General features: G+C 41.3%; 2 protein-coding genes across 4 annotated transcripts; both read right to left on the bottom strand.

The window, feature by feature from the left end:
* Nucleotides 1-102: 102 nt before the first annotated feature.
* On the bottom strand, nucleotides 103-3,283 carry LOC143373582 (protein FAM98A). Of its 3 annotated transcripts, XM_076820990.1 has the most exons (11): nucleotides 3,235-3,283; nucleotides 3,112-3,160; nucleotides 2,593-2,959; nucleotides 2,226-2,516; nucleotides 1,844-2,142; nucleotides 1,697-1,758; nucleotides 1,412-1,645; nucleotides 1,271-1,363; nucleotides 1,109-1,225; nucleotides 995-1,045; nucleotides 103-896 (listed from the first exon to the last, which is right to left on the bottom strand). In XM_076820990.1, the coding sequence occupies exons 2-11, from the start codon at nucleotides 3,147-3,149 to the stop codon at nucleotides 706-708; spliced, it is 1,743 nt and encodes a 580-aa protein (XP_076677105.1). In that variant the 5' UTR covers nucleotides 3,150-3,160; nucleotides 3,235-3,283; the 3' UTR covers nucleotides 103-705. The 3 variants fall into 3 exon arrangements, with proteins under 3 accessions (XP_076677105.1, XP_076677108.1, XP_076677107.1); XM_076820993.1 differs by lacking the exon at nucleotides 1,109-1,225 and having other exon boundaries at nucleotides 1,247-1,318; nucleotides 1,388-1,645; XM_076820992.1 differs by lacking the exon at nucleotides 1,109-1,225 and having other exon boundaries at nucleotides 1,247-1,363.
* An 18,135-nt stretch (nucleotides 3,284-21,418) lies between these two features.
* Nucleotides 21,419-25,800, bottom strand: Lin (protein lines homolog). The gene is made up of 2 exons (XM_076819493.1): nucleotides 24,815-25,800; nucleotides 21,419-24,596 (listed from the first exon to the last, which is right to left on the bottom strand). Exon 2 carries the CDS (start codon nucleotides 24,414-24,416, stop codon nucleotides 22,632-22,634), a length of 1,785 nt encoding a protein of 594 aa, XP_076675608.1. The 5' UTR covers nucleotides 24,417-24,596; nucleotides 24,815-25,800; the 3' UTR covers nucleotides 21,419-22,631.
* Nucleotides 25,801-26,040: the final 240 nt, after the last annotated feature.

Here is a 26,040-nt window from a genome sequence, read left to right as displayed (position 1 = left end):
GCAGACGGCTGTTAAAAGGACACTGAGCGGCCATGGACCAGGGGGAGTGTAGAGAGGGTGGTGCTGTTTCAGTTACAGCTGACGGTAAATGAAAACGCCGAATTTCCTGCAATTTTCTTACATTGTATTGCGAACTTTCAAAGTTCAATTCAGTTCGTTAATTATCAAGCTCGCGTTTGTATATGCATCCCATATATTCTCATACGCAATATAAATTAGCACGCGCAACCGCTGACAATGTATAAACGCAATCTATATTAAATAACGTATTTTATACAATTAAATAATTCAATTCATCAGTTTCTAACCGCTACGCATGTTACCTTAATTATACATTGTTAATTTTAGTAAATTCATTGTACAAAATAAATTCGTATTTACAAGAATCAAATACAATTACGTAGCCGGAAACAACACTTCGGACAGTGTAAGACATTACAAAGTATATAAATAATCATTGTCACAAATACTACAAATAATTTGTAAGTTTCGAAAATAATATAAAACTTCATAATTTTTTTTTTATGTAGAGGTGATGTTCTTATTGGTCTTATATGCTATATAGCACTTGAGAAGATAACACCAACTACTTGAATAATTAAGTGTTAGTTTGTTATGCAGAAGTTCATCGATATTATGCTTTGTGATGTAAGCTTTTTTATGATCATCATTAAAACGAAATAATAATATTTCATATATGCTATTTCAGTACTGTCGCTCTCCCCTGCCTCCACCACGATTATATCCACCACGTTGATAATTATCGGAATTGTTTCCTTGATTCCATCCTCCTTGAACTCTGCCTCCTTCTCTTCCTCTGCCACTGCCACCACCTCTTTGATACTGCTGTCCACCTTTAGCCTCAGATTGCGGTGCAGAGTATCGTTGACCATATCCTGAGTATTCAGATTAGTGATAATCAATAATTTAAGTAACATTGCCTGCAGCATCTTTTCACCGATGAAATCCTCTATATCCATTATCCCTTCCTTACCTCCATCTCTGTTTTCTGTATTGTAACTGTTATTTCCGCCTCCATATCTTCCTCCGCTATTTCCAGTTCCTTGACCGCCGCCATATCCACCCCCTTGTCCACCTCCATATCTACCAACCTGTCCTCCGCTATATCTACCACTTTGACTCCCGCTATATTCAGCTCCCTGCCCCCCATATCCACCTCCTTGTCCTCCTCCATATCTACCACTTTGACTCCCGCTATATTCAGCTCCCTGCCCTCCATATCCACCTCCTTGTCCTCCGCTATATCTACCACTTTGACTCCCACTATATTCAGCTCCCTGCCCTCCATATCCACCTCCTTGTCCTCCATATCCGCCACCTTTCCCTCCTCCATATCCGCCACCTTGTTCTCCTCCGTACCCGCCACCTTGTCCTCCTCCATATCCGCCACTCTGTCCACCTCCTTGCCCTCCACTATATCCCCCTCCTTGTTTTCCTCCGTACCCTCCTCCTTGTCCACCATATCCACCACTATTGGAGGAACTGTTGGAACCTTGAACTTTATTATCTCCGAAGCCACCTCCATATCCTCCACCCCTATTAGAATTGCCACTGCCAAAGCTTCCTCTACTATCACTAGAAGAGGTATTAGGAGTACCTCCTCCATGAATCCCTTTATAACCACCTCCCCCTCCTCCATAACCACCTCTTCCTCCTCCCCCTCCTCCATAACCACCACCTCTTCCTCCTCCCCCTCCTCCGTAACCACCACCTCCTCTGCCACCTCCACGACCTCCGCTAAATTAATAACATTGAAAGATTATATTTATCTGTTCTAAAATTCTGTGTCTAGATAGAACTATTTCTGTTAATCTCTACTGACCCAGCAGGCGAAGGTCCTGGTACTCTGTCCTTCTGCCATGGTGGCATTTCTGGTGGTGGCGGCTCTTGTTCGTACGGTCTTCCACCTCTGTCTGGTACCTCTCCTATAATAATCGAGTTGATTTCACTTCGAGTATTTTTCCTTACACTCGCGTTGCTCGTCTTCTCCATTATCGCGATATCATCTCTTGCTGCTAATAGATCAGCAAATGTGATGTTGGGTTCTGCACTTAAAAATTTCCTAGTCTCCTCGTACTGTTTAGTTAATTCAGCTTCTCGAGATTTCACTCTGTCCGACCACTGTGTACAAAAGCACAAATAATACGTTTCTCAATTTACGTAGTTCTATCATTTTCAATCGAAAGTAATACACTCGCGCTTACCAAAAAGGATTGCACAGTTACGTCCAGTCGCTTAAGTAACATATCACGACGCATTCTATATTCATCGTGTAACTCTTGTTGTACAAGTTCAAGATCTTTCCATTCTCTTTCCGTGAATTCGTTAGTAACTAGTGGTTCACCTACAAGCTCTCGTGGAGCAGTTTTTAACACTTCAGTCAATTTGGCTTCCAGTCTTGAGAAAAGTTTCTCGGCAGTGATATTGTCTGGTGGTTTCTCAAAATTTAACGCTACTAACATATCTTTCAGATCTTTCGCTGTATCACTTTCTTCCTGCAAGGACCGTATACAGTTTTAGGAAAACACTGTAATGTAGAATAATTATTCTAGTGTTACTTTCATAACTTACAACTTCAATATCCATGGAAGTTGAAGCCTTTTGGTTTCTAGCTTCTATTAATCTGCTAGCTGCTAATTCAGCTGCTAAAAAATCTAATAAGGCAAACCTATCCTGTTCAGTCCCCAATCGCTCGTTCACATTGCCAGTCATTAATCTTTCGTTCATGCATCCCAGTTCTTTAAGAAAACAACTTAATTCTAGTAGGAAAGAGCTAGAATCGTCTGGCGACACTATAGAATGGATAGTTTCATCCATGTCGTTCAGTATTGCTATTTCATCCGCGATCCAGGCTACAAGTTTTGTAAATGCTGGTGATTTCTGGCCCTGTTTCAAGGACTCCATGAATTTAGTAGCTTCCGTTAGCTCCCCATTATACCTGCATAATAATAAATTTCGCCAAATATTAGGAGTACTGAAACTGGCATTAAGTATCAGAATTACATTTTATTAAACCTAAATGAACTCGTGTAGAAAACAAGTTCCTTTAAAACGCATACATGCCGATAGTTATAACCTCTGATCACTTACCCGAACTTCTTTATATTTTCCAACAATTGGAGCTCCATTTTGACGAAATCTTCGATTAACAGACACATTTAATTGTTATTAATTAATGAAATGAATAGTGAAGTAACAATATAACGTACTTACAGAGGAAACAGGGGCAAGCTACATACGATCAGGGGGGCCAAGCTTCCCTCTTACGAAAGTTGAAGCAGAGTTTGTAGCGCCTCCTACCAATGAGGTGCGTACTAAACTGTGAATGTGTGAATTGGTGTGAATCGGGACGTATGTGTATGTGTATACGTGTAATGTACCGTTTACTTTAAAACCTGTCCACGGATCGTCGCGCCAGCGACACGTATGCAGCAGATAGAAGGATAAACATTGAAATTGAATATTTCTTCTTTTCTTAGGAAAAGAAAATATATTCAATTGCTTTGTATATCCTTCTATCTGCTGCATACGCGTCACTGACGCGACAATCCATGGTCAGACGGCCTTAGAAAGGGTAAACCAGGGAAAGTGAGGACACTTCCTCGTGTCTGCGCCAAACATTTCTAAATGACGACGGTCGTCATGGTAACATTTCACCAACGTCGAAAGGTTGTGTGTCGTGCTCACTGATACACGTAGGTATGTGTGTGTGATGTACCTAGCGCCTCCTACCAATACGGTGCTAACTAAACGGGAAAACTTCAGCCAAACAAAGACGGCTTGGTCCCCCTGGGTGGCACAGAACCTTCCTTAAAATGTAGGCCTATCTTACCTACGCTTTGTCTAAATCTATATCTTCTTTTTGGTAAAAGAAGAATTTGGTCCCCTGCTACGGAAAGACTGTAAGAATGACGCATAACACCTCTAGGGCCGGTATGAACGTGACGCGGTAGTCAGACTGTCCATTTTCCCAATTTTTGATAACCACAAACCGAACCAACAAATTTGCTCATGAAGAATCACCACTAACATATCGAATTGACAAGCTGTGTATTTAAAAGCAGTCTAGCACACCACTTTTACCTGTCACATTGCTTATCGTTTCGACGTTGTGAAAACGAGTATTAAGATTCGAATCGTTTATTTTATTATTACGTTTAAAGAAATAGGAAAGAAGATACAATAAACAAAAGTTCCTTAAAATAATGCAAGGAAATGTGAAAAGAATAAAATAATGTTGAGAAGGAAGTTGATGTATTCAACATCTTGTACTGATGTCGATAATTCCAATTATACTTGTTATAAAGTAATTATGTATAAGGATTGTGCAGGTGTGAAATAAAAAAATTTAATAAATTTAACCGAGAATACCTCGTCCGTGGTCGCATTCAACTTTATCGATACAGAATCGTTCACGGGAGCACAGACGAGGTATAGGATAGACCTATCAACCAATGCATTTTTCTGTCACCGGTTTGGGGGAGTCCTAGAACCACCTTACCATTTTTGTGTCGCATGCAACGTTACCGATGAAGCCTCGAAACAGATTGTAACGCTACGTGTGGTAGGAATTAGAATTCAAGAAGTCAGTCGAAACCCGCGATTTACAAATGATTCTGTTAGAGTAACAATTTAAAGATCGTTTTATAAACGTATTCCGTGCAACGACCGAGAAAGAAGGATCGCAACAAAACAAGAACACATACGCCTTTTAACCTTGCTATTCTATTCAGGTTTATTTAACGCCAAACAAATTTATTTAACATAAAAATTTATATAAACAACAACATTATTTGTGGAAGACATGTGTTCATGAGTTCAAAATCATCGAAGAAATCGACGAAATGAAATAAATCACGCAAAACCATCGAAGAAATGCATGAAATAGAATAAATCATGTAAAACCATCGAAGAAATACCTACCTGAAAGAGAATAAAATTCTGATTAGATGTCTAGACCGAACCAAACTCACTGAATGTAAGTTTCGCTCGATCTGGACCCTTAAACTAGATCGTAGGCTTTAGCTTGATATCGTTTTGCAAGTCGCAATGCTTGAGAAACGTTACCAAGGAACCGGGCACACCAACGCGGAGGTACCTACGAAAGTGACCCATCCCGAAACAAACACCGATCCCATCCACCCTCCATTTCAATAAACTCATCGCGTCCGTCATTGCTTGCAATGAGGGAAACGATGATTTGACTCTACTATTAGTGACAACCGCGAACGCGAAAGCGAAATCGAAAGAGAGATAGACTGACGATTATCGTCGATCTCTCTGCACTTATACAAGGTACTCGTATTCTACATTCTACAGCATGCATGCAAGAACATCTTAGCTAGCTACCAAGCTAGCATAATTCTAGGCCCTCTCTAGGGCCCACGAGCTAGGCCCTCTCTAGGGCCCATGACTAGGACCCTCTCTAGGGCCTATGCCGAAGGCCCTCTCTAGGGCCCATGACTAGGACCCTCTCTAGGGCCCACGAGCTAGGCCCTCTCTAGGGCCCATGACTAGGACCCTCTCTAGGGCCTATGCCGAAGGCCCTCTCTAGGGCCCCTGTTCTGGGCCCTCTCTAGGGCCCACAAGCTAGGTCCTTTCTAGGACCTAGAATACCAAGCAGCTGAAAATTGAAGCTAATCGAAAATTTTACTTTACTTTCGCGATGAAAAAGCAATTAGAGCACCGGTGCTCTGGACAAATTTCCGATACGCAAAAGGTTGACTTTACTTTCGCGACGAAAAATCAACACGAGCTCCCGTGCTCTGTATAAATCATAGATCCGCAAAAATTTGACTGTAAATTCGCGGTAATAGAACTCTACACAAGAGCCGCGGCGCTCTTGAAAATATATGGACGCGAAAAAAGCGTGGACTCTACGATCGCATTACCGGCGACCATAAAAGATCTTGCTAGAATGCAAGATTGTTAGGAAGACTAGTTTCATTGAGACCCATTTCAAAAAATTTCGCGGTGACTCTACTTGACTCGATCGATCCGATTATTTTACGAATTATTATTAATCGATATAAAATTGTAAGAATCGCGAGCAACAATTGTATTGATTTATTTTATTTTTTATTTTGAGACAGACACATGCATGTCACTATCTACGAGTACCTTGTATGGTCAGCTCAATCGATGCTGCTCTTTCGAACACACATGCATAACGTTTAGTGGCGCATCTTATATAATTGGCATTAGTTTCGGGAACATTTCTACGATATTTCGTGAATATGGTTTAGAAAAGGACCACGCCATAAGGCTACTGCCTAGACGCCCTAGACCATATTCGCGAAATATTGCATAAGAGTTCCCCAAACGAATACCGACCATGTGAAAAGGGCCTCTGCATGTCGTGCATTTGTGTTGGAACGGCCAGAATCGAAAGAGCTAAGTAGCTGTACTACATGCACCCCCATTCAAAGAATTATAAAATGACTCACCGTTCGCTGTCATCATCGGTACTGCATCTCTGCAAACTCGTAACCCTCTGACCAGCATCCCTGAGACCAGCTCCCCTCTGATCACCATCCGTCTGCCCAGCATCCCTCTGACCAGCAGCTCCCAGACGAGCACCCCTCAACTCAGCCCCAGCTTAGCTCTCAACGTTGCAGCTGCAGTTGGACTCGTGCATGACTCTACTTTCGCGGTGAAAAAGTTATTAGAGCACCGGTGCTCTCGACTAGCTTTACTTGCGCAAAAACACTGACTCTACGATCGCATTACGGGCGATCACAAACACTATAACTCAAACCGACAATTTATATTTAAACAGCAACTTTTAGCGCTCCTGTTTATTAAACGCGCACATTTCATCTATTTCACATTCCTTAGTTTCTGAATGTGTTTTTGTTGGGTAAGGTCTTTTTGCATGCATTATGTAGGAAGCTTATCCTACCAAATGCATTGCGTGCCTTAGGTATGATGCTTTTCCTTCCAAAATGCACGCACAAAGATTACGACCCACTTATACAAGGTACTCGTATTCTACATTCTACGGCATGCATGCAAGTACATCTTAGCTAGCTACCAAGCTAGCATAATTCTAGGCCCTCTCTAGGGCCCACGAGCTAGGCCCTCTCTAGGGCCCATGACTAGGACCCTCTCTAGGGCCTATGCCGAAGGCCCTCTCTAGGGCCCATGACTAGGACCCTCTCTAGGGCCCACGAGCTAGGCCCTCTCTAGGGCCCATGACTAGGACCCTCTCTAGGGCCTATGCCGAAGGCCCTCTCTAGGGCCCCTGTTCTGGGCCCTCTCTAGGGCCCACAAGCTAGGTCCTTTCTAGGACCTAGAATACCAAGCAGCTGAAAATTGAAGCTAATCGAAAATTTTACTTTACTTTCGCGATGAAAAAGCAATTAGAGCACCGGTGCTCTGGACAAATTTCCGATACGCAAAAGGTTGACTTTACTTTCGCGACGAAAAATCAACACGAGCTCCCGTGCTCTGTATAAATCATAGATCCGCAAAAATTTGACTGTAAATTCGCGGTAATAGAACTCTACACAAGAGCCGCGGCGCTCTTGAAAATATATGGACGCGAAAAAAGCGTGGACTCTACAATCGCATTACCGGCGACCATAAAAGATCTTGCTAGAATGCAAGATTGTTAGGAAGACTAGTTTCATTGAGACCCATTTCAAAAAATTTCGCGGTGACTCTACTTCACTCGATCGATCCGATTATTTTACGAATTATTATTAATCGATATAAAATTGTAAGAATCGCGAGCAACAATTGTATTGATTTATTTTATTTTTTATTTTGAGACAGACACATGCATGTCACTATCTACGAGTACCTTGTATGGTCAGCTCAATCGATGCTGCTCTTTCGAACACACATGCATAACGTTTAGTGGCGCATCTTATATAATTGGCATTAGTTTCGGGAACATTTCTACGATATTTCGTGAATATGGTTTAGAAAAGGACCACGCCATAAGGCTACTGCCTAGACGCCCTAGACCATATTCGCGAAATATTGCATAAGAGTTCCCCAAACGAATACCGACCATGTGAAAAGGGCCTCTGCATGTCGTGCATTTGTGTTGGAACGGCCAGAATCGAAAGAGCTAAGTAGCTGTACTACATGCACCCCCATTCAAAGAATTATAAAATGACTCACCGTTCGCTGTCATCATCGGTACTGCATCTCTGCAAACTCGTAACCCTCTGACCAGCATCCCTGAGACCAGCTCCCCTCTGATCACCATCCGTCTGCCCAGCATCCCTCTGACCAGCAGCTCCCAGACGAGCACCCCTCAACTCAGCCCCAGCTTAGCTCTCAACGTTGCAGCTGCAGTTGGACTCGTGCATGACTCTACTTTCGCGGTGAAAAAGTTATTAGAGCACCGGTGCTCTCGACTAGCTTTACTTGCGCAAAAACACTGACTCTACGATCGCATTACGGGCGATCACAAACACTATAACTCAAACCGACAATTTATATTTAAACAGCAACTTTTAGCGCTCCTGTTTATTAAACGCGCACATTTCATCTATTTCACATTCCTTAGTTTCTGAATGTGTTTTTGTTGGGTAAGGTCTTTTTGCATGCATTATGTAGGAAGCTTATCCTACCAAATGCATTGCGTGCCTTAGGTATGATGCTTTTCCTTCCAAAATGCACGCACAAAGATTACGACCCACTTATACAAGGTACTCGTATTCTACATTCTACGGCATGCATGCAAGTACATCTTAGCTAGCTACCAAGCTAGCATAATTCTAGGCCCTCTCTAGGGCCCACGAGCTAGGCCCTCTCTAGGGCCCATGACTAGGACCCTCTCTAGGGCCTATGCCGAAGGCCCTCTCTAGGGCCCATGACTAGGACCCTCTCTAGGGCCCATGATTAGGACCCTCTCTAGGGCCCACGAGCTAGGCCCTCTCTAGGGCCCATGACTAGGACCCTCTCTAGGGCCTATGCCGAAGGCCCTCTCTAGGGCCCCTGTTCTGGGCCCTCTCTAGGGCCCACAAGCTAGGTCCTTTCTAGGACCTAGAATACCAAGCAGCTGAAAATTGAAGCTAATCGAAAATTTTACTTTACTTTCGCGATGAAAAAGCAATTAGAGCACCGGTGCTCTGGACAAATTTCCGATACGCAAAAGGTTGACTTTACTTTCGCGACGAAAAATCAACACGAGCTCCCGTGCTCTGTATAAATCATAGATCCGCAAAAATTTGACTGTAAATTCGCGGTAATAGAACTCTACACAAGAGCCGCGGCGCTCTTGAAAATATATGGACGCGAAAAAAGCGTGGACTCTACGATCGCATTACCGGCGACCATAAAAGATCTTGCTAGAATGCAAGATTGTTAGGAAGACTAGTTTCATTGAGACCCATTTCAAAAAATTTCGCGGTGACTCTACTTGACTCGATCGATCCGATTATTTTACGAATTATTATTAATCGATATAAAATTGTAAGAATCGCGAGCAACAATTGTATTGATTTATTTTATTTTTTATTTTGAGACAGACACATGCATGTCACTATCTACGAGTACCTTGTATGGTCAGCTCAATCGATGCTGCTCTTTCGAACACACATGCATAACGTTTAGTGGCGCATCTTATATAATTGGCATTAGTTTCGGGAACATTTCTACGATATTTCGTGAATATGGTTTAGAAAAGGACCACGCCATAAGGCTACTGCCTAGACGCCCTAGACCATATTCGCGAAATATTGCATAAGAGTTCCCCAAACGAATACCGACCATGTGAAAAGGGCCTCTGCATGTCGTGCATTTGTGTTGGAACGGCCAGAATCGAAAGAGCTAAGTAGCTGTACTACATGCACCCCCATTCAAAGAATTATAAAATGACTCACCGTTCGCTGTCATCATCGGTACTGCATCTCTGCAAACTCGTAACCCTCTGACCAGCATCCCTGAGACCAGCTCCCCTCTGATCACCATCCGTCTGCCCAGCATCCCTCTGACCAGCAGCTCCCAGACGAGCACCCCTCAACTCAGCCCCAGCTTAGCTCTCAACGTTGCAGCTGCAGTTGGACTCGTGCATGACTCTACTTTCGCGGTGAAAAAGTTATTAGAGCACCGGTGCTCTCGACTAGCTTTACTTGCGCAAAAACACTGACTCTACGATCGCATTACGGGCGATCACAAACACTATAACTCAAACCGACAATTTATATTTAAACAGCAACTTTTAGCGCTCCTGTTTATTAAACGCGCACATTTCATCTATTTCACATTCCTTAGTTTCTGAATGTGTTTTTGTTGGGTAAGGTCTTTTTGCATGCATTATGTAGGAAGCTTATCCTACCAAATGCATTGCGTGCCTTAGGTATGATGCTTTTCCTTCCAAAATGCACGCACAAAGATTACGACCCACTTATACAAGGTACTCGTATTCTACATTCTACGGCATGCATGCAAGTACATCTTAGCTAGCTACCAAGCTAGCATAATTCTAGGCCCTCTCTAGGGCCCACGAGCTAGGCCCTCTCTAGGGCCCATGACTAGGACCCTCTCTAGGGCCTATGCCGAAGGCCCTCTCTAGGGCCCATGACTAGGACCCTCTCTAGGGCCCATGATTAGGACCCTCTCTAGGGCCCACGAGCTAGGCCCTCTCTAGGGCCCATGACTAGGACCCTCTCTAGGGCCTATGCCGAAGGCCCTCTCTAGGGCCCCTGTTCTGGGCCCTCTCTAGGGCCCACAAGCTAGGTCCTTTCTAGGACCTAGAATACCAAGCAGCTGAAAATTGAAGCTAATCGAAAATTTTACTTTACTTTCGCGATGAAAAAGCAATTAGAGCACCGGTGCTCTGGACAAATTTCCGATACGCAAAAGGTTGACTTTACTTTCGCGACGAAAAATCAACACGAGCTCCCGTGCTCTGTATAAATCATAGATCCGCAAAAATTTGACTGTAAATTCGCGGTAATAGAACTCTACACAAGAGCCGCGGCGCTCTTGAAAATATATGGACGCGAAAAAAGCGTGGACTCTACGATCGCATTACCGGCGACCATAAAAGATCTTGCTAGAATGCAAGATTGTTAGGAAGACTAGTTTCATTGAGACCCATTTCAAAAAATTTCGCGGTGACTCTACTTGACTCGATCGATCCGATTATTTTACGAATTATTATTAATCGATATAAAATTGTAAGAATCGCGAGCAACAATTGTATTGATTTATTTTATTTTTTATTTTGAGACAGACACATGCATGTCACTATCTACGAGTACCTTGTATGGTCAGCTCAATCGATGCTGCTCTTTCGAACACACATGCATAACGTTTAGTGGCGCATCTTATATAATTGGCATTAGTTTCGGGAACATTTCTACGATATTTCGTGAATATGGTTTAGAAAAGGACCACGCCATAAGGCTACTGCCTAGACGCCCTAGACCATATTCGCGAAATATTGCATAAGAGTTCCCCAAACGAATACCGACCATGTGAAAAGGGCCTCTGCATGTCGTGCATTTGTGTTGGAACGGCCAGAATCGAAAGAGCTAAGTAGCTGTACTACATGCACCCCCATTCAAAGAATTATAAAATGACTCACCGTTCGCTGTCATCATCGGTACTGCATCTCTGCAAACTCGTAACCCTCTGACCAGCATCCCTGAGACCAGCTCCCCTCTGATCACCATCCGTCTGCCCAGCATCCCTCTGACCAGCAGCTCCCAGACGAGCACCCCTCAACTCAGCCCCAGCTTAGCTCTCAACGTTGCAGCTGCAGTTGGACTCGTGCATGACTCTACTTTCGCGGTGAAAAAGTTATTAGAGCACCGGTGCTCTCGACTAGCTTTACTTGCGCAAAAACACTGACTCTACGATCGCATTACGGGCGATCACAAACACTATAACTCAAACCGACAATTTATATTTAAACAGCAACTTTTAGCGCTCCTGTTTATTAAACGCGCACATTTCATCTATTTCACATTCCTTAGTTTCTGAATGTGTTTTTGTTGGGTAAGGTCTTTTTGCATGCATTATGTAGGAAGCTTATCCTACCAAATGCATTGCGTGCCTTAGGTATGATGCTTTTCCTTCCAAAATGCACGCACAAAGATTACGACCCACTTATACAAGGTACTCGTATTCTACATTCTACGGCATGCATGCAAGTACATCTTAGCTAGCTACCAAGCTAGCATAATTCTAGGCCCTCTCTAGGGCCCACGAGCTAGGCCCTCTCTAGGGCCCATGACTAGGACCCTCTCTAGGGCCTATGCCGAAGGCCCTCTCTAGGGCCCATGACTAGGACCCTCTCTAGGGCCCATGATTAGGACCCTCTCTAGGGCCCACGAGCTAGGCCCTCTCTAGGGCCCATGACTAGGACCCTCTCTAGGGCCTATGCCGAAGGCCCTCTCTAGGGCCCCTGTTCTGGGCCCTCTCTAGGGCCCACAAGCTAGGTCCTTTCTAGGACCTAGAATACCAAGCAGCTGAAAATTGAAGCTAATCGAAAATTTTACTTTACTTTCGCGATGAAAAAGCAATTAGAGCACCGGTGCTCTGGACAAATTTCCGATACGCAAAAGGTTGACTTTACTTTCGCGACGAAAAATCAACACGAGCTCCCGTGCTCTGTATAAATCATAGATCCGCAAAAATTTGACTGTAAATTCGCGGTAATAGAACTCTACACAAGAGCCGCGGCGCTCTTGAAAATATATGGACGCGAAAAAAGCGTGGACTCTACAATCGCATTACCGGCGACCATAAAAGATCTTGCTAGAATGCAAGATTGTTAGGAAGACTAGTTTCATTGAGACCCATTTCAAAAAATTTCGCGGTGACTCTACTTCACTCGATCGATCCGATTATTTTACGAATTATTATTAATCGATATAAAATTGTAAGAATCGCGAGCAACAATTGTATTGATTTATTTTATTTTTTATTTTGAGACAGACACATGCATGTCACTATCTACGAGTACCTTGTATGGTCAGCTCAATCGATGCTGCTCTTTCGAACACACATGCATAACGTTTAGTGGCGCATCTTATATAATTGGCATTAGTTTCGGGAACATTTCTACGATATTTCGTGAATATGGTTTAGAAAAGGACCACGCCATAAGGCTACTGCCTAGACGCCCTAGACCATATTCGCGAAATATTGCATAAGAGTTCCCCAAACGAATACCGACCATGTGAAAAGGGCCTCTGCATGTCGTGCATTTGTGTTGGAACGGCCAGAATCGAAAGAGCTAAGTAGCTGTACTACATGCACCCCCATTCAAAGAATTATAAAATGACTCACCGTTCGCTGTCATCATCGGTACTGCATCTCTGCAAACTCGTAACCCTCTGACCAGCATCCCTGAGACCAGCTCCCCTCTGATCACCATCCGTCTGCCCAGCATCCCTCTGACCAGCAGCTCCCAGACGAGCACCCCTCAACTCAGCCCCAGCTTAGCTCTCAACGTTGCAGCTGCAGTTGGACTCGTGCATGACTCTACTTTCGCGGTGAAAAAGTTATTAGAGCACCGGTGCTCTCGACTAGCTTTACTTGCGCAAAAACACTGACTCTACGATCGCATTACGGGCGATCACAAACACTATAACTGAAACAGACAATTTGTATTTAAACAAGTTCGAAAAAATTTCCTTTAAATTGCAAGGTGTCACGCAATTCAGACTTTGAGAAAAATTTCCAGCAGCCACATTGGGCGCTCAATGAATTCTGATTCTGTCTGATAGAAAAAAGGAGTGGCCTCTTCGGGCGTTTAAGGTTTTTCAATCTTAATGTATGGAAGGAGTAGCCTTTTTGGGCGCCTAATGCTTTTTAATTCTAATGTACCATCATCAGGTCTCATCCTTTTTAATGTTAATTAAAAAATACAGCAGCCTGTTTAGGCGCATGATAATTCCGAATTGTAAAAGGAAATAGAAGCAGCCTCATCAGGCGCTAATGGCATGGAATGCCAGAAAAATTCCAATTCTACTCTAAAGTGTTAGTAAACCCTAACCCAGATCTAATTCTTCCCTGAAACTAGCAACGAATCTCTTAGTGAATTCTTTATTAAAGAATTCACCAGAGAAAACCTCGGCGAATCCCTCGGCGAATGTTTCGATGATGCGCTTAAAACTGGACTTGCCTGGCTAAATTTTCTAAGTTTCGCAGCACACATATACACTATACTTCGTTATACTAACCCTTTGGACTGTGATTGCGGTATAAGGTAAAAAACTACTAAAATTATTTCCAAAGACTTTACTTTAAAGTCCAAAGGGTTAGCATGCGCGCGTAAGAAAGATAGACGAGAGGTTCTCGTCGATCTTTCTACACATATGCCATTACAATTTCTTTCGCATATTTTAGAGGCACACTTGCACTGGTTTCAAGTGACAAATAGACGCTAAGTATCTCATTGCAGAGATAGAAAAAGAATTGAAAAACGGACACGGATTCGCCGTCGTGAGAGATCTCGAGCTGCTCGATACACTCACGCATTGCAGTTGCACAGACAAAACGCTAATACGCGACCACCATTCATCCAGCCCCCCATTAACGGGAGTTCCCCACTAGGGGCCGCGCCTGAGGGGTCAGACTCACAGCAGCCCGCCTCACAATTAAATCACATGCAGCTGCAATACGCGCTCCCATCACAAAGCCGACAATTTGCACAGGCGAGTGTATCGTGCCCGAGCATCTTGTGCTAATTCAAGATCTCTCCCGAGAGCGAATTATATTACCGGAAAAAAAGAAAAGAGAATTGAAAGTAGGAAATAGAAAATACACTATGACAAGTCTGTAAAAGTATACTAAATGCGAAACGACACGGTGCACGGTGAAGCTAATTGTAAGCAAAAGCAAAGGTAAAAGGCGTCACTCTCAACAAGCAAGCGTACCTCTACCCTTAAATCTAGCCTATCGCACTCTTTACAATGAGCCCTAGTGGCATAATCTATTGCAAATATGCACTTGCGTAACTTTCGAGGGATATGCGAAAGCTAAGAATCTCCCGATTGAGATTGCAAAAGAGACTAAACGACTAAAGGACCGAAAGGCGCGGCGCGACGCGAACATTCACCCTCGATCCACCGAAATTTCGTTTCTACATGGCATGCTCCATATCACGACTTTACACAGCCATGGCGAGCGTGACCGAGAACGAGAACTGTCGCACATCTTCGTCTAACAATGGTCCTCTGTGTAAAGCCGTAATAAGTTGTACCCAGCACAGCCGGCCTATGAAGGGCGAGAACACCATGCGCGAAATAGAAATCAGTGATCGAAGGCGAATTGTATTTCTAGAAGGGTGTGTTTGGCACTCTTATATTTAAAAAGAACGAGGCGGAACAAAAGCTTATCGCTCGAAGTACGCAAGTGCATTTCTGAATAGATGTCCAGACCGAACCAAACTCACCGAATGTAAGTTTGGCTTGATCTGGACCCTTAAACTAGATCGTAGGCTTCAGCTTGACAACGTTTTGCAAGACGCAATGCATTGGAAAACGTTACCAAGTCCAGGCACACCAACGCGGAGGTACCTACGAAAGTGACCCATTTCTACGAAATATTTCTGGTCCATATTCGACCAATGCATTTTTGAAAATTTGGAAAAATTCTTACGACTAAAGTTCTTAAATTAAAACTTAATGGACTCTAGGACTATGGCTAGTTAAAACTAAGCACATGTGCAAGTTCTTCCGCGATGTATAAAATTTGTAGGTTTAGTGGCTTAAAGTTATTTTTATGCAAGGGAGAAAGAAATTTAAGTTCATATAGCAGCCACTTTGGCGGCAGTCATTTATTATTATACTGTTATTTTATAAAGGGACCATTTGAGGTCGAGATATCAGGTGGTAAGAGTGGCAATTTTTGATTTCTCGTAATATTACTACCAGTGTGTCTTAATATTTAGCACATGCAACGGGCAAGCAAAACTAGCGAGCATAATAACCAAGTAGTACCAAAAATTACTGTCATTGTTTATTAAGAGAATCTAATGACTCGAATGTAATTACCGTTAAGAGAGAAGATTTGAAAGAACTCACACGAAAGAGTTCAACTTCAGAAATGTAACTCGTATTCGATACATTAAGCATCCGGAATGATTGTGAAATTAAAGAAAAGAAGTTTAGAATGTTTGAAACGCGATATTAAAACTCCTATCGCGAATTTAAAATTTATTCATTGTATTTTTCTACGTGTATTAAACATTTGGAAGTACACGCATTAAATTTTACTATTCGCGAGTACTAAGTACGTATTCGTGGTCACTATGCTCGCTACAGTAATCATTATGTTCGATAGCATACAGAAAAATTCAAAGAATGAAAAAGTATCACTCACCGTTCGTTGAAAATAGTCTCACTGACAAGCATCCCCTTTTAGCAGTAGCTATTCGATCTGCAGGCGAATGTCCAGCAGTTGCAGGGTCAGTACCCCATAGAATGTGTCACACTTCCAAATATGTCACGTTACTTTCGCGATGAAAAAGCAATAGGAGCACTGGTGCTCTGAATTAATTCTAGATGCGTTAAAACACTGACTTTACGTTCGCGTTCACATTACTAATACGCAGGGCCACTGTGCACTATCGAATACTTTATCGCGAAATAAGCACTGATTCTACAATCGCATTGCACACGATTACAAAAGCAGTTCATGTTTTTAAACATATCTCAACAGTGGAAAGATGTGTTCGGACTCGAGTAAAGCGTTTCCAAAATAGTCCTCTAGGTACTGAGTGTAATGTAGTGGAATCTCGTTGAACGATCTCCCACATAGTCCAGTTATCGATGAAATTTATGCAGGAATCGAGAAATCACGAAATAATATGTACACGCACTCACTGATGCGATCACCGTCGCGAGTAAAGTCGAACTGACAGAGGTGACACCGCTTGGCAATGTTGTGACGTAGGGGTTGTTGGCGGTGTTATGGCGCTCGACCGACTCCCAGCTAACTGGAAATTCGTCAAGGCCAGAAATAATTTTATGTAGACACAGTAATTCCACGATGAAAAATCACTTAGAGCACCGGTGCTTTCACTTAAATAGTTCTGTATGCGCAAAACATTGACTCTGCACTCGCGTCCACACAGTGCTCTATGAAATACTTTATCGCGAAATATGTACTGACTCTAAAATCGCATTGCACGCGGTCACAAAAGCACATCACATTTCTAAACATCTCTCAGCAGTGGGAAGTAGTGTTCGGGCTCGCGTAAAATGTTTCCATAAAGGCATCTTGGTATTGAGTGTAATGCAGCAGAATCTTGTTAAACGGCCTCATACATAGTCCAGTAATCGATGGAATTGATGCACGAATCGAGAAATCACGAAATAATATGCAGGTACATTCACTGATCCGATCGCTGCCGCGGTTGAAGTCGAACTGTCAGCTTACACCTTTCGTGAATGTTGTCACATTGGTAGAGGTTGCTGTCGACCTCAACTGTTTCCCATGGAAGTTGAAATTTCACAAAGGCCGGAAATAATTCTATATCGCAATGTCCATTGCGAAATATGTACTTTTCGCAGCTGCAGCCATGCACCCTGCTCTTTCTATGTATACATATATGTCTTTCAAAGTTGAGGAGATGTGATCGGACTCGAGTACAGTGTTTTCAAAAAAGTCTTCCAGATACTTATTTTTAGTGTATTGCAGTAGAATCTGGACGATCGACCTCCCACATATTCCAGTAATCGATGGAAATAATACATTAAGATAGGTATACCATGGCATTTTAAATGTTCATCCGTCCGATCCGTCCTCCGACTTTGGTGAACGTCGTTATTGAACTCCATTATTTCACATATCTTGAGAATTCCACATTACTTTATTTTATATATTTATACATGTGGAAGGAAGGGAAGGAATGATTTATTCAAACATTTCGAGTTACATTTATTTTTACATTATATCAAAGTATTACTATTTAAAGAAATTCTTGTATCTATCTACTTATTTAGGATATTTGACAATCGCAGCAATCGCATCGGCTCTGTTCTCACCAATTACCAGGTCTCACTACGAGGAGGTCGCAGCGTTTCGAGGCCCGTAGAGAGACTGCCTATTTATGTTTTATTCAGAAAATCTAATGACTCGAATGTAATAACTATTAATAAGAGAAGATTCATAAAACTCATATGAAATATTTAAACTTGAGAAGCGTAACTTGCATGCAAAACATTAAGCATCTCGAATGATTGTGAAATTAAAGAAAAATTGTTTAGAATGTTTAAAACGCGATACTAAAACTTTTATCTAGAATTTAATACATATATATATATAATCGTTTTATTCGGTAGCATGTAGAAAGATTGAACGAGTTGAAAAGTTGCACTGCTATCTCTGCAGATCGCCCCCCCCCCCAAGAGTAATAAAATAGAAAATATTATGACATTGTGTATAATTCTGTATAAATAATTAATGTGAATTTAATTATTTATACAGAATTATAATTAATGTGAATTTAATTATTTATACAGAATTATAATTAATGTGAATTTAATTATTTAGGTTACAGTATCAGATTGAGATATTAAAACATAAGTTACAAGCAAATTTTAAATCTTGTGAAAGAGGGTTAAAAAATGTACTTATGTACTTTTACATATTTCGCCCCCTCCAAGAAAGGCTCCTGAATCCGCCTCTCCAGGTGGCTCGGCTGCATCGGGGGGAGGGGGATGGACCCGAGTTGAAACCCTGACCAGGTCCTCAGCAAGTCCAGGAAGTCCAGGAAGTCCAGGAAGTCCAGTAGGTCCAGGTAGCTCGGCAACTGCAGGGTCCCCGGAGGTCCTCCAGGCCCGGAAGACCGACGACGACTGAGTACATGAAGCTCTGTGAGCTCCTTATCTAGACTTCGAGGAACGATGTCTCCCGATCAAAACAAGGTCGACGGTTAATTACAATTGCGAAATCCAACGAATTCTTCGGCAAAAATGGATTTTCTGCTAAAATATACGTTCCATTGGCTATTGCTATGACAAATAATGTTAACAACATTTACCCTAACCGCCCAGTAGAAATTATTATTAACTTTGATCGATAGAACTTGAGATATCAAGCAATTAGTAACATTTGATCTTGAATTTGCAAATGATTTTCTACGCCGAATGAATTCTCTTTTATTCTCAATGTTTAATTGTTCGATACATTAATGTTAATGCTTATACATATCATCTAGTATTATTTATAATGAATAAATACATTTTAGTGGAACTTGGTGTAAATGAATAGTTGCAGGAATATTTGGAGAAATATGAGTGACATACTTGTTTCTCCCCCTTAGTTACTAAGATCGACGAAGTATACGATAGAACCACGGTACTCTATGAAACACTTTTTGGCAGGCACAGGCACTGACTCTACAATCGCATTGCACACGATTACAGAAGCACTTCCTGTTTTTAAACGTCCTTCAGTTTCTGAAAAAGTCTTCTAGGTAACGGGTATATCTAAATGGAATCCTGTTAAAAGGCCTCCCACATGGTCCAGTAATCGATGAAATTTATGCGCGAATTGAGAAATCACGAGACAATATGAACTATGACGTGCACACACTTCACTGAACCGATGAATTTCTCAGCGCTAGACAAAATTTTATTTCCCAATGCGGGTTTCAAAAGTAACTCGACTTGCAGTTGCATCCATGCACACCACGACACTCGTGCATCATGCAACCTTCTGCGAGTCTTTTAAGAATTAGATTTTACTGTAAATTTTAGTGTTGGCCATAAACTAATACTCGTAGCCAGTAATATCCAATTATTATTACTTCAAAAGTGCATTAGAATCTTGCGGGAATGTCAGTAACAGCGTGAATTTTTAATACTTTTCGGCGTACGATACGTGAAAAGGTTCTACTACACGCAAAGTACTAATAAACAATGTCATCTTGCAACTTATAGCTTGCATGGGCTTTGAAGAAATACCATTTTTGTGCTTCATAGTGTCTTGATCCCTGAAATGGATTTTCGGAGAAAAATCGGCGTGAGTCGTTGACAAACCGAGCCAAAGCATAGCGTAGCAAAAGCCTACCTGTGCCAAACTCTCTCTCTAAACGAGTCACACGTACACAAGTACGCAAACACCTTTCAGCCTTTCAACACATGTCAGAGTAGTTGCTGAGTTGAACGCTGTTCATGAGCAGATGCCACTACATTCAGACCTCAAATTATGGGTCGGTAATACAGTTTGGGTGGCGACACGAACATCTCTAAGGTGATAGGTCTATGCTGTACCTCGTCTGTGTTGAAACCAATTATGGCGAGGTAAGAGATACTTTTTACCGTGGGTCGGTGATAAGGATAAAGAATGCGATCGTATTTGGATCGATTTCGTTTATTTAGTAATGGAAAAGTAATTTAGTATGCAATTCTTCATTTGCAGTGTTTTCATTTTTCTTAGCAGGGGCAGTTATTTTTCATGTCTATTAACTTTACCGACCTGTATGAATCGGTGGAATATGGTTCTCAGAGTTACCGTTTTTAAACATACAGTGCGCAACACAAGTCACAGTTCTTTCACGAAGTTGTTACTTCAGAGGTGGCACCAGGGGGGCCAAGCTTCCCTCTTACGAAAGTTGAAGCAGAGTTTGTAGCGCCTCCTACCAATGAGGTGCGTACTAAACTGTGAATGTGTGAATTGGTGTGAATCGGGACGTATGTGTATGTGTATACGTGTAATGTACCGTTTACTTTAAAACCTGTCCACGGATCGTCGCGCCAGCGACACGTATGCAGCAGATAGAAGGATAAACATTGAAATTGAATATTTCTTCTTTTCTTAGGAAAAGAAAATATATTCAATTGCTTTGTATATCCTTCTATCTGCTGCATACGCGTCACTGACGCGACAATCCATGGTCAGACGGCCTTAGAAAGGGTAAACCAGGGAAAGTGAGGACACTTCCTCGTGTCTGCGCCAAACATTTCTAAATGACGACGGTCGTCATGGTAACATTTCACCAACGTCGAAAGGTTGTGTGTCGTGCTCACTGATACACGTAGGTATGTGTGTGTGATGTACCTAGCGCCTCCTACCAATACGGTGCTAACTAAACGGGAAAACTTCAGCCAAACAAAGACGGCTTGGTCCCCCTGCATACGATAACTTCGGTTACCGTATACGCATACACTGTCACAATACCATATGATTTTTTCATCTATACGCAATCTACGGAAATAGTAATACATGGTAAATGGCAATAGATGTCGCATTATATGAAGCCTACAATGCCGACCAGTTCGTTTTAAGTTTAAAAATATTTTGCCTTTACAATTTATTAAAAGAGAAAAAAATAAATACCGACTAGTTATAATAAATTATATATTTTTGTATATAATCTATTCGTCGTAGTTTACATTTGTTGTATCGCATGGGAAATTTAGAAAGTTATTGCGAGAATCCGCGATGGGAGATGTGAAATAAAATTACACCGTGATTATAAAAGTAAAAATATGTAGATTTTTAGTGTATTACATGTATGATACTTACAGAGTTAATCTTAAAGTAACGGGTAATTAACATTACAATTGTTATATACAAATATTTTAATTCGTCGGGTATACCAAAATATCCATGGCAAATATTGCTCTTAACTTTAACTTAGGGGCAATGATTGCCATGGGGATCAAATAATTTATTAATACTGGCATAAATTTCAGTGTCGACTTCGAATATTTGCCAGTAACTTTGCATTTGTGTAGATGCTTTCGGTATTATACAATATTGTTATTTATACAATGTTAATAAATCATGGCAATATAATATAACAATGTTCTGCCTCGACAGACATTATTCAATTGTACATCTGTATACGCATATAAGTATACGGACAAGATAAAAGAGACTTAAAAATCTTCTTACAATGTCAATTAAGTAACAAACTCAGTCGAATTTGTTCACATACTTTCAATTAACAAATCGTAAAGTTAAATATTTTACTAATGCCTCTGCCATGGAATTGAAAGGACAATTTATAAATTTAATACACAGATGTGTACGAATGCTTTAATACCGTGCACTTTTAAAAGATAAAAGACTGCTTTTAAGATCCAATATCTTTCCTCTGTAAATTTAACGAGATAATGTACAGAAATACCTATTTAATATATATAATTGTGCGCATTAGAATTCAACTTACAGAATTCTATTCGACTGGCAAATTGTACATTTAGTTTTATGTATACACATAAATATTATTCTAATAGTATACAATTTTAATTTATTCCCAATGGTGCTTTGGCAAATATAGTTTCATAGCACCATAAAAGTGCAATTTCATCGTGAAGCATATAATTTTAGCTAACGTTTGTACTACTTCAACCCATTTATACTTCGACCATGAAACGCAAAATATTATTTTTCGGTAGAAATTTGATAGGATCTCTGAACGAATAGAATTTTGCTACATATAATAAATAAAAAACCTTCTCCTCGCATTCTTCTACCATTAATCTAAGTAGTCAATACTACACGAGTCAATATCTTAATTCAGTCGTTTTTCAAAATCAAGTTAATGAGACTGTACAATTTCGTAATATTTTCTGGCTGATAAAACAAGCCAGTCAACAAACTTCTCTTCCATTCTTACAGTTTGTACATATCAATCGAGCCACTTTGAATTTTGAACCTCACGCTTATCATACAATCAATTAATTCTCTATATTGCCTTCATAGAAGGACTCGCATTTTTCTAACAAACGTAGAACTGGATTTATGTTATAAGGGAACAGAGCTTTAGACACTAATCTATCAATTGCTAAACGAAGTCTTATCAATATTGTCATGGTATCATCTAGCTCCCTGCCACAACAAGAGACAAACTCTGTCCAATTTCGTTTCACGTACTTCAAGAATCTCAATAAGTATAATAAGAAGCAGGTCTCATTACTGACAAGTAAATCTAGCAGAACATCTGGATCGTGCGATACGGCGTGTATAAATTGTACGAAAGTTAAGGTCGGACTGAGCATATGACCAAGATCATTTTGCGGAGGTCCCCTATAAAACAGGCCGACTGCTACGTCCAAACAACATACCATGCCTTCTATCAGGAAATCATCTTGATCGTGAAACATTTGCACCACCCACTGCGACAGAGGCATTTCAGGATGAAACGGCATTAGTGTTTTTACGCATTGATCCAACTGTCTCAAAACCTCCCTTATACTTCTCTCTATAACTGCCATATCAGCATCAAGGTCTTCGGCCTCGGAGCCCAAGGAGGAGTCACTAGAATCGCTGCGCGTTTCTTTAACAGTTACAGCAACGCTCTTTAAAACTAGAAGCACGATCTTTTGTAGAAGGGGACGATCACCGTCTCCTGAACCTCCTCCAAATCTTCCTGAACCATGCCTATATGGTAGAGCGTCTAACAACCTCCAATCTTTTACAGCGCGTACGATTAAGTGGGCAAGAGAGCAGGGCTCGTCTGGAAGTACATCTTGCAATGCCAGAGTGCTTCCATAACATAATACTTCGTTAAATAGACCGAGAAGGTGTCTCCAAATCACACCGGGAACATTGGCGTTCAAAAGAAGGACAAGGTTATCCAATTGAGAATAGAAAAGTTTGGTGTCGATGACAGACAAGTTGGCTTTTACTGAAATAATTGACTCCCACAGATCAAGGAACGTGATGACAACTGATTCGTGTTGAGGCGTATACGAACTAAGGATGGTATCAAACTTTGATACTAGTATAGTCCATTTAGACTCTAATGCTTTAACACACATCGCTTTCACAGGTGTACTATCAAAACTTTCTGCGTCCGATATTGTTAACATATTACAATTCGATGGTGGTACTAAGCTCTCTGTATCCTCTAGAGGATGACCACTACAGTCCTTATGTTCTACAACTCTTTTTACAACGTCCAAAGTAAACAGCATTTGACTTGGAGAATGAGTATTAACTAACGATTGCGTCAGTCTTTCTAGCCATGCCGCCTCGATACTTTCCTTTGTTACAATAAAAAATGACGCGAGAACTCTGCTAGCGGCGTATGATATGAATTTGTTTGTTGTACACGACAGGTCAATCATCTGATCTATAATGCCATGCTCGTTTCGCGCCAGCGCATCACAAACATCCACCACCCTTCTACACATCACGCCTCTGGTGTTTTGCTTGATAGCCAAATCGAACAAAAGCTGTAAAGCACTTAAAAATTCTAAAGTTTGATCAGGTTCCCACTCCGACAATTGCGTAGCTCGAAAGGTGCCGTCAGCAGCTTCCACCGCTGTGCTAGTAAACGGTTTGCGCAGACTACTCTCAGGTATGTTGCACAGGCATTGCGCCAACAGGCTGTTCTGGAACTGCTCGATATCTGACAATGTATCCCTTTCGACTTCATTGTTTTCGATACGTTGTTTCTTCTTCGCCGGTTCCTCCATTGTGTTGTTAGGAGGACGATAATAACATTGCCAAAGCACCATTAGCAGCACTATTCTTGCCACTTGTTCCCTCGGATCTGCAGTGCTCTTTCATCAGGATATCTTCATAGTATGCAAGATACTCCCAGGGATAAAACGCCACGTAAATAATGGATGGAATGCAATCAACATCAGCTTACTGTGTTCACATAAGCCATAAATATTTCGCCAGATATATTGCGCCTGTATCAACAAAACAAGAGAAGATAAATCGTGCTGTCAAGGGCGTACAGTAAGAAACGAAGCTTTCTTTATTCCATAACTATATTTGCAAACTATAACTCTTGCAACTAGATAAGACAATAATTAATTAAAATTCTGTTAAGTCAAGAATTCTAGGCAAATCGAAATACATAGCACTAATAGAAGTATAGAAAATAGAGAATGATATTGAAACTTACTCTAAGGTTTCTGAGATATTTGTAAGTTGCAGCGCCTTCCGGATGTATGAAAATAAGTATATGTATATGTTTACATATTCATTCATAGAAGTTAGTGTGCATACACACTTCCCGCGGCAATTAATCAATTAATTAATGCACGTTGTCCTTTTAATAGATTGTGAGTGTAGGGGTACCTCCGACTCCGCCACAAGAGGGCATTTCGACTGATCCCCCTCTCTCTCTCTCTCACTCTCACAAGTTCTCCCTCAAGTACTAATTCGTATATATACTTGTTTCGTCCTGCGTCCTAACATCCCCGCGTTTAATGCAAGGGCTGCTGGTAAGCCTAGATAAGCCTTATTTGATGAGTCCACTAGCACAGGCCCAGGACGAAACAACACACCTCTTCTCTCTCTCTTCTTTTCCTTTTCCACCTTCCGTCCTAGCTTCTAACCTTTCCGACCCTAGACCACTCGAACGGCAAACTGAGTTTCGTTTGTTCCTCAGAATACTTTCGTAAAATGCTAACCGTGAGGAGTTTTAACACAGGTTTTGCGCACATGTAAATATATTATAAACCGACGCTCGATGATACGTTAATGTACACACGAAAAGATTCCTCCACCGATGCCTTGGCAGATAGTTGAACGTATTGTTAGTACATCTGATAGCACTGTTTTAAAGTTACACCGTGTTTCTCACTATTTTAACAGTGTAAATATATTATTGTTTGTGCTCGAAGAATTTCTTTTGACTAGGAAGTGACAGAGCACTCGACAACTTTGCTCTGTTGCCACGTATACCTGCTACCGAGTAAAAATAAGAAATACAGTTTTATATCATTTAACCATGAATGTATACCCGCAGAATAGTTCATATCGTATGTCAAGCGGTAAATTGTTAACCCGATAGCGCATAAGACACGAATTCCTCGTGTTTATTACGTATTTTGCGGATGGCATCATGCAGAGCTGCGTAACACAGTAGCTCCTCCTCGCACATTCCACAATGTACTGAGTGCCAATTATTCGAATTACTTGAATAATTGCACCCGAATTACAGCAGAAGCTCATTAAATATTCCTCGAACGTCATTCGTACGGTTTTTCGTAATAAAAGTGATCGAAATGAGAAAGTCGTATAATAAATACACGAGATGATCGGCAACTCTGCATCGATTGCAGCGCTCAGCAGTTTATACGTATTCCTACTTCTGTAAATTGTGTTTTAATGATTCGTATAAAA

Source organism: Andrena cerasifolii, chromosome 9 (genome assembly GCF_050908995.1).
Source record: "Andrena cerasifolii isolate SP2316 chromosome 9, iyAndCera1_principal, whole genome shotgun sequence".
NCBI classification, from domain to species: Eukaryota; Metazoa; Arthropoda; class Insecta; order Hymenoptera; family Andrenidae; genus Andrena; species Andrena cerasifolii.
The sequence above is the reverse complement of the archived record's forward strand: the minus strand, read 5'-3'. Positions and strand labels throughout refer to the sequence as shown.

Excerpts from the sequence above, each read along its gene's own strand:
- LOC143373582 (XM_076820990.1), bottom strand. The coding sequence starts at position 3,149 with ATGGAGCTCCAATTGTTGGAAAATATAAAGAAGTTCGG. Across the intron at positions 1,759-1,843 it reads CCAGGACCTTCGCCTGCTGG|CGGAGGTCGTGGAGGTGGCA; the intron begins GTCAGTAGAGAT and ends TTATTAATTTAG. Across the intron at positions 1,364-1,411 it reads AGGGCAAGGAGGTGGACAGA|GTGGCGGATATGGAGGAGGG; the intron begins GTGGCGGATATG and ends GAGGAGAACAAG.
- Lin (XM_076819493.1), bottom strand. The coding sequence starts at position 24,416 with ATGGTGCTTTGGCAATGTTATTATCGTCCTCCTAACAACACAATGGAG.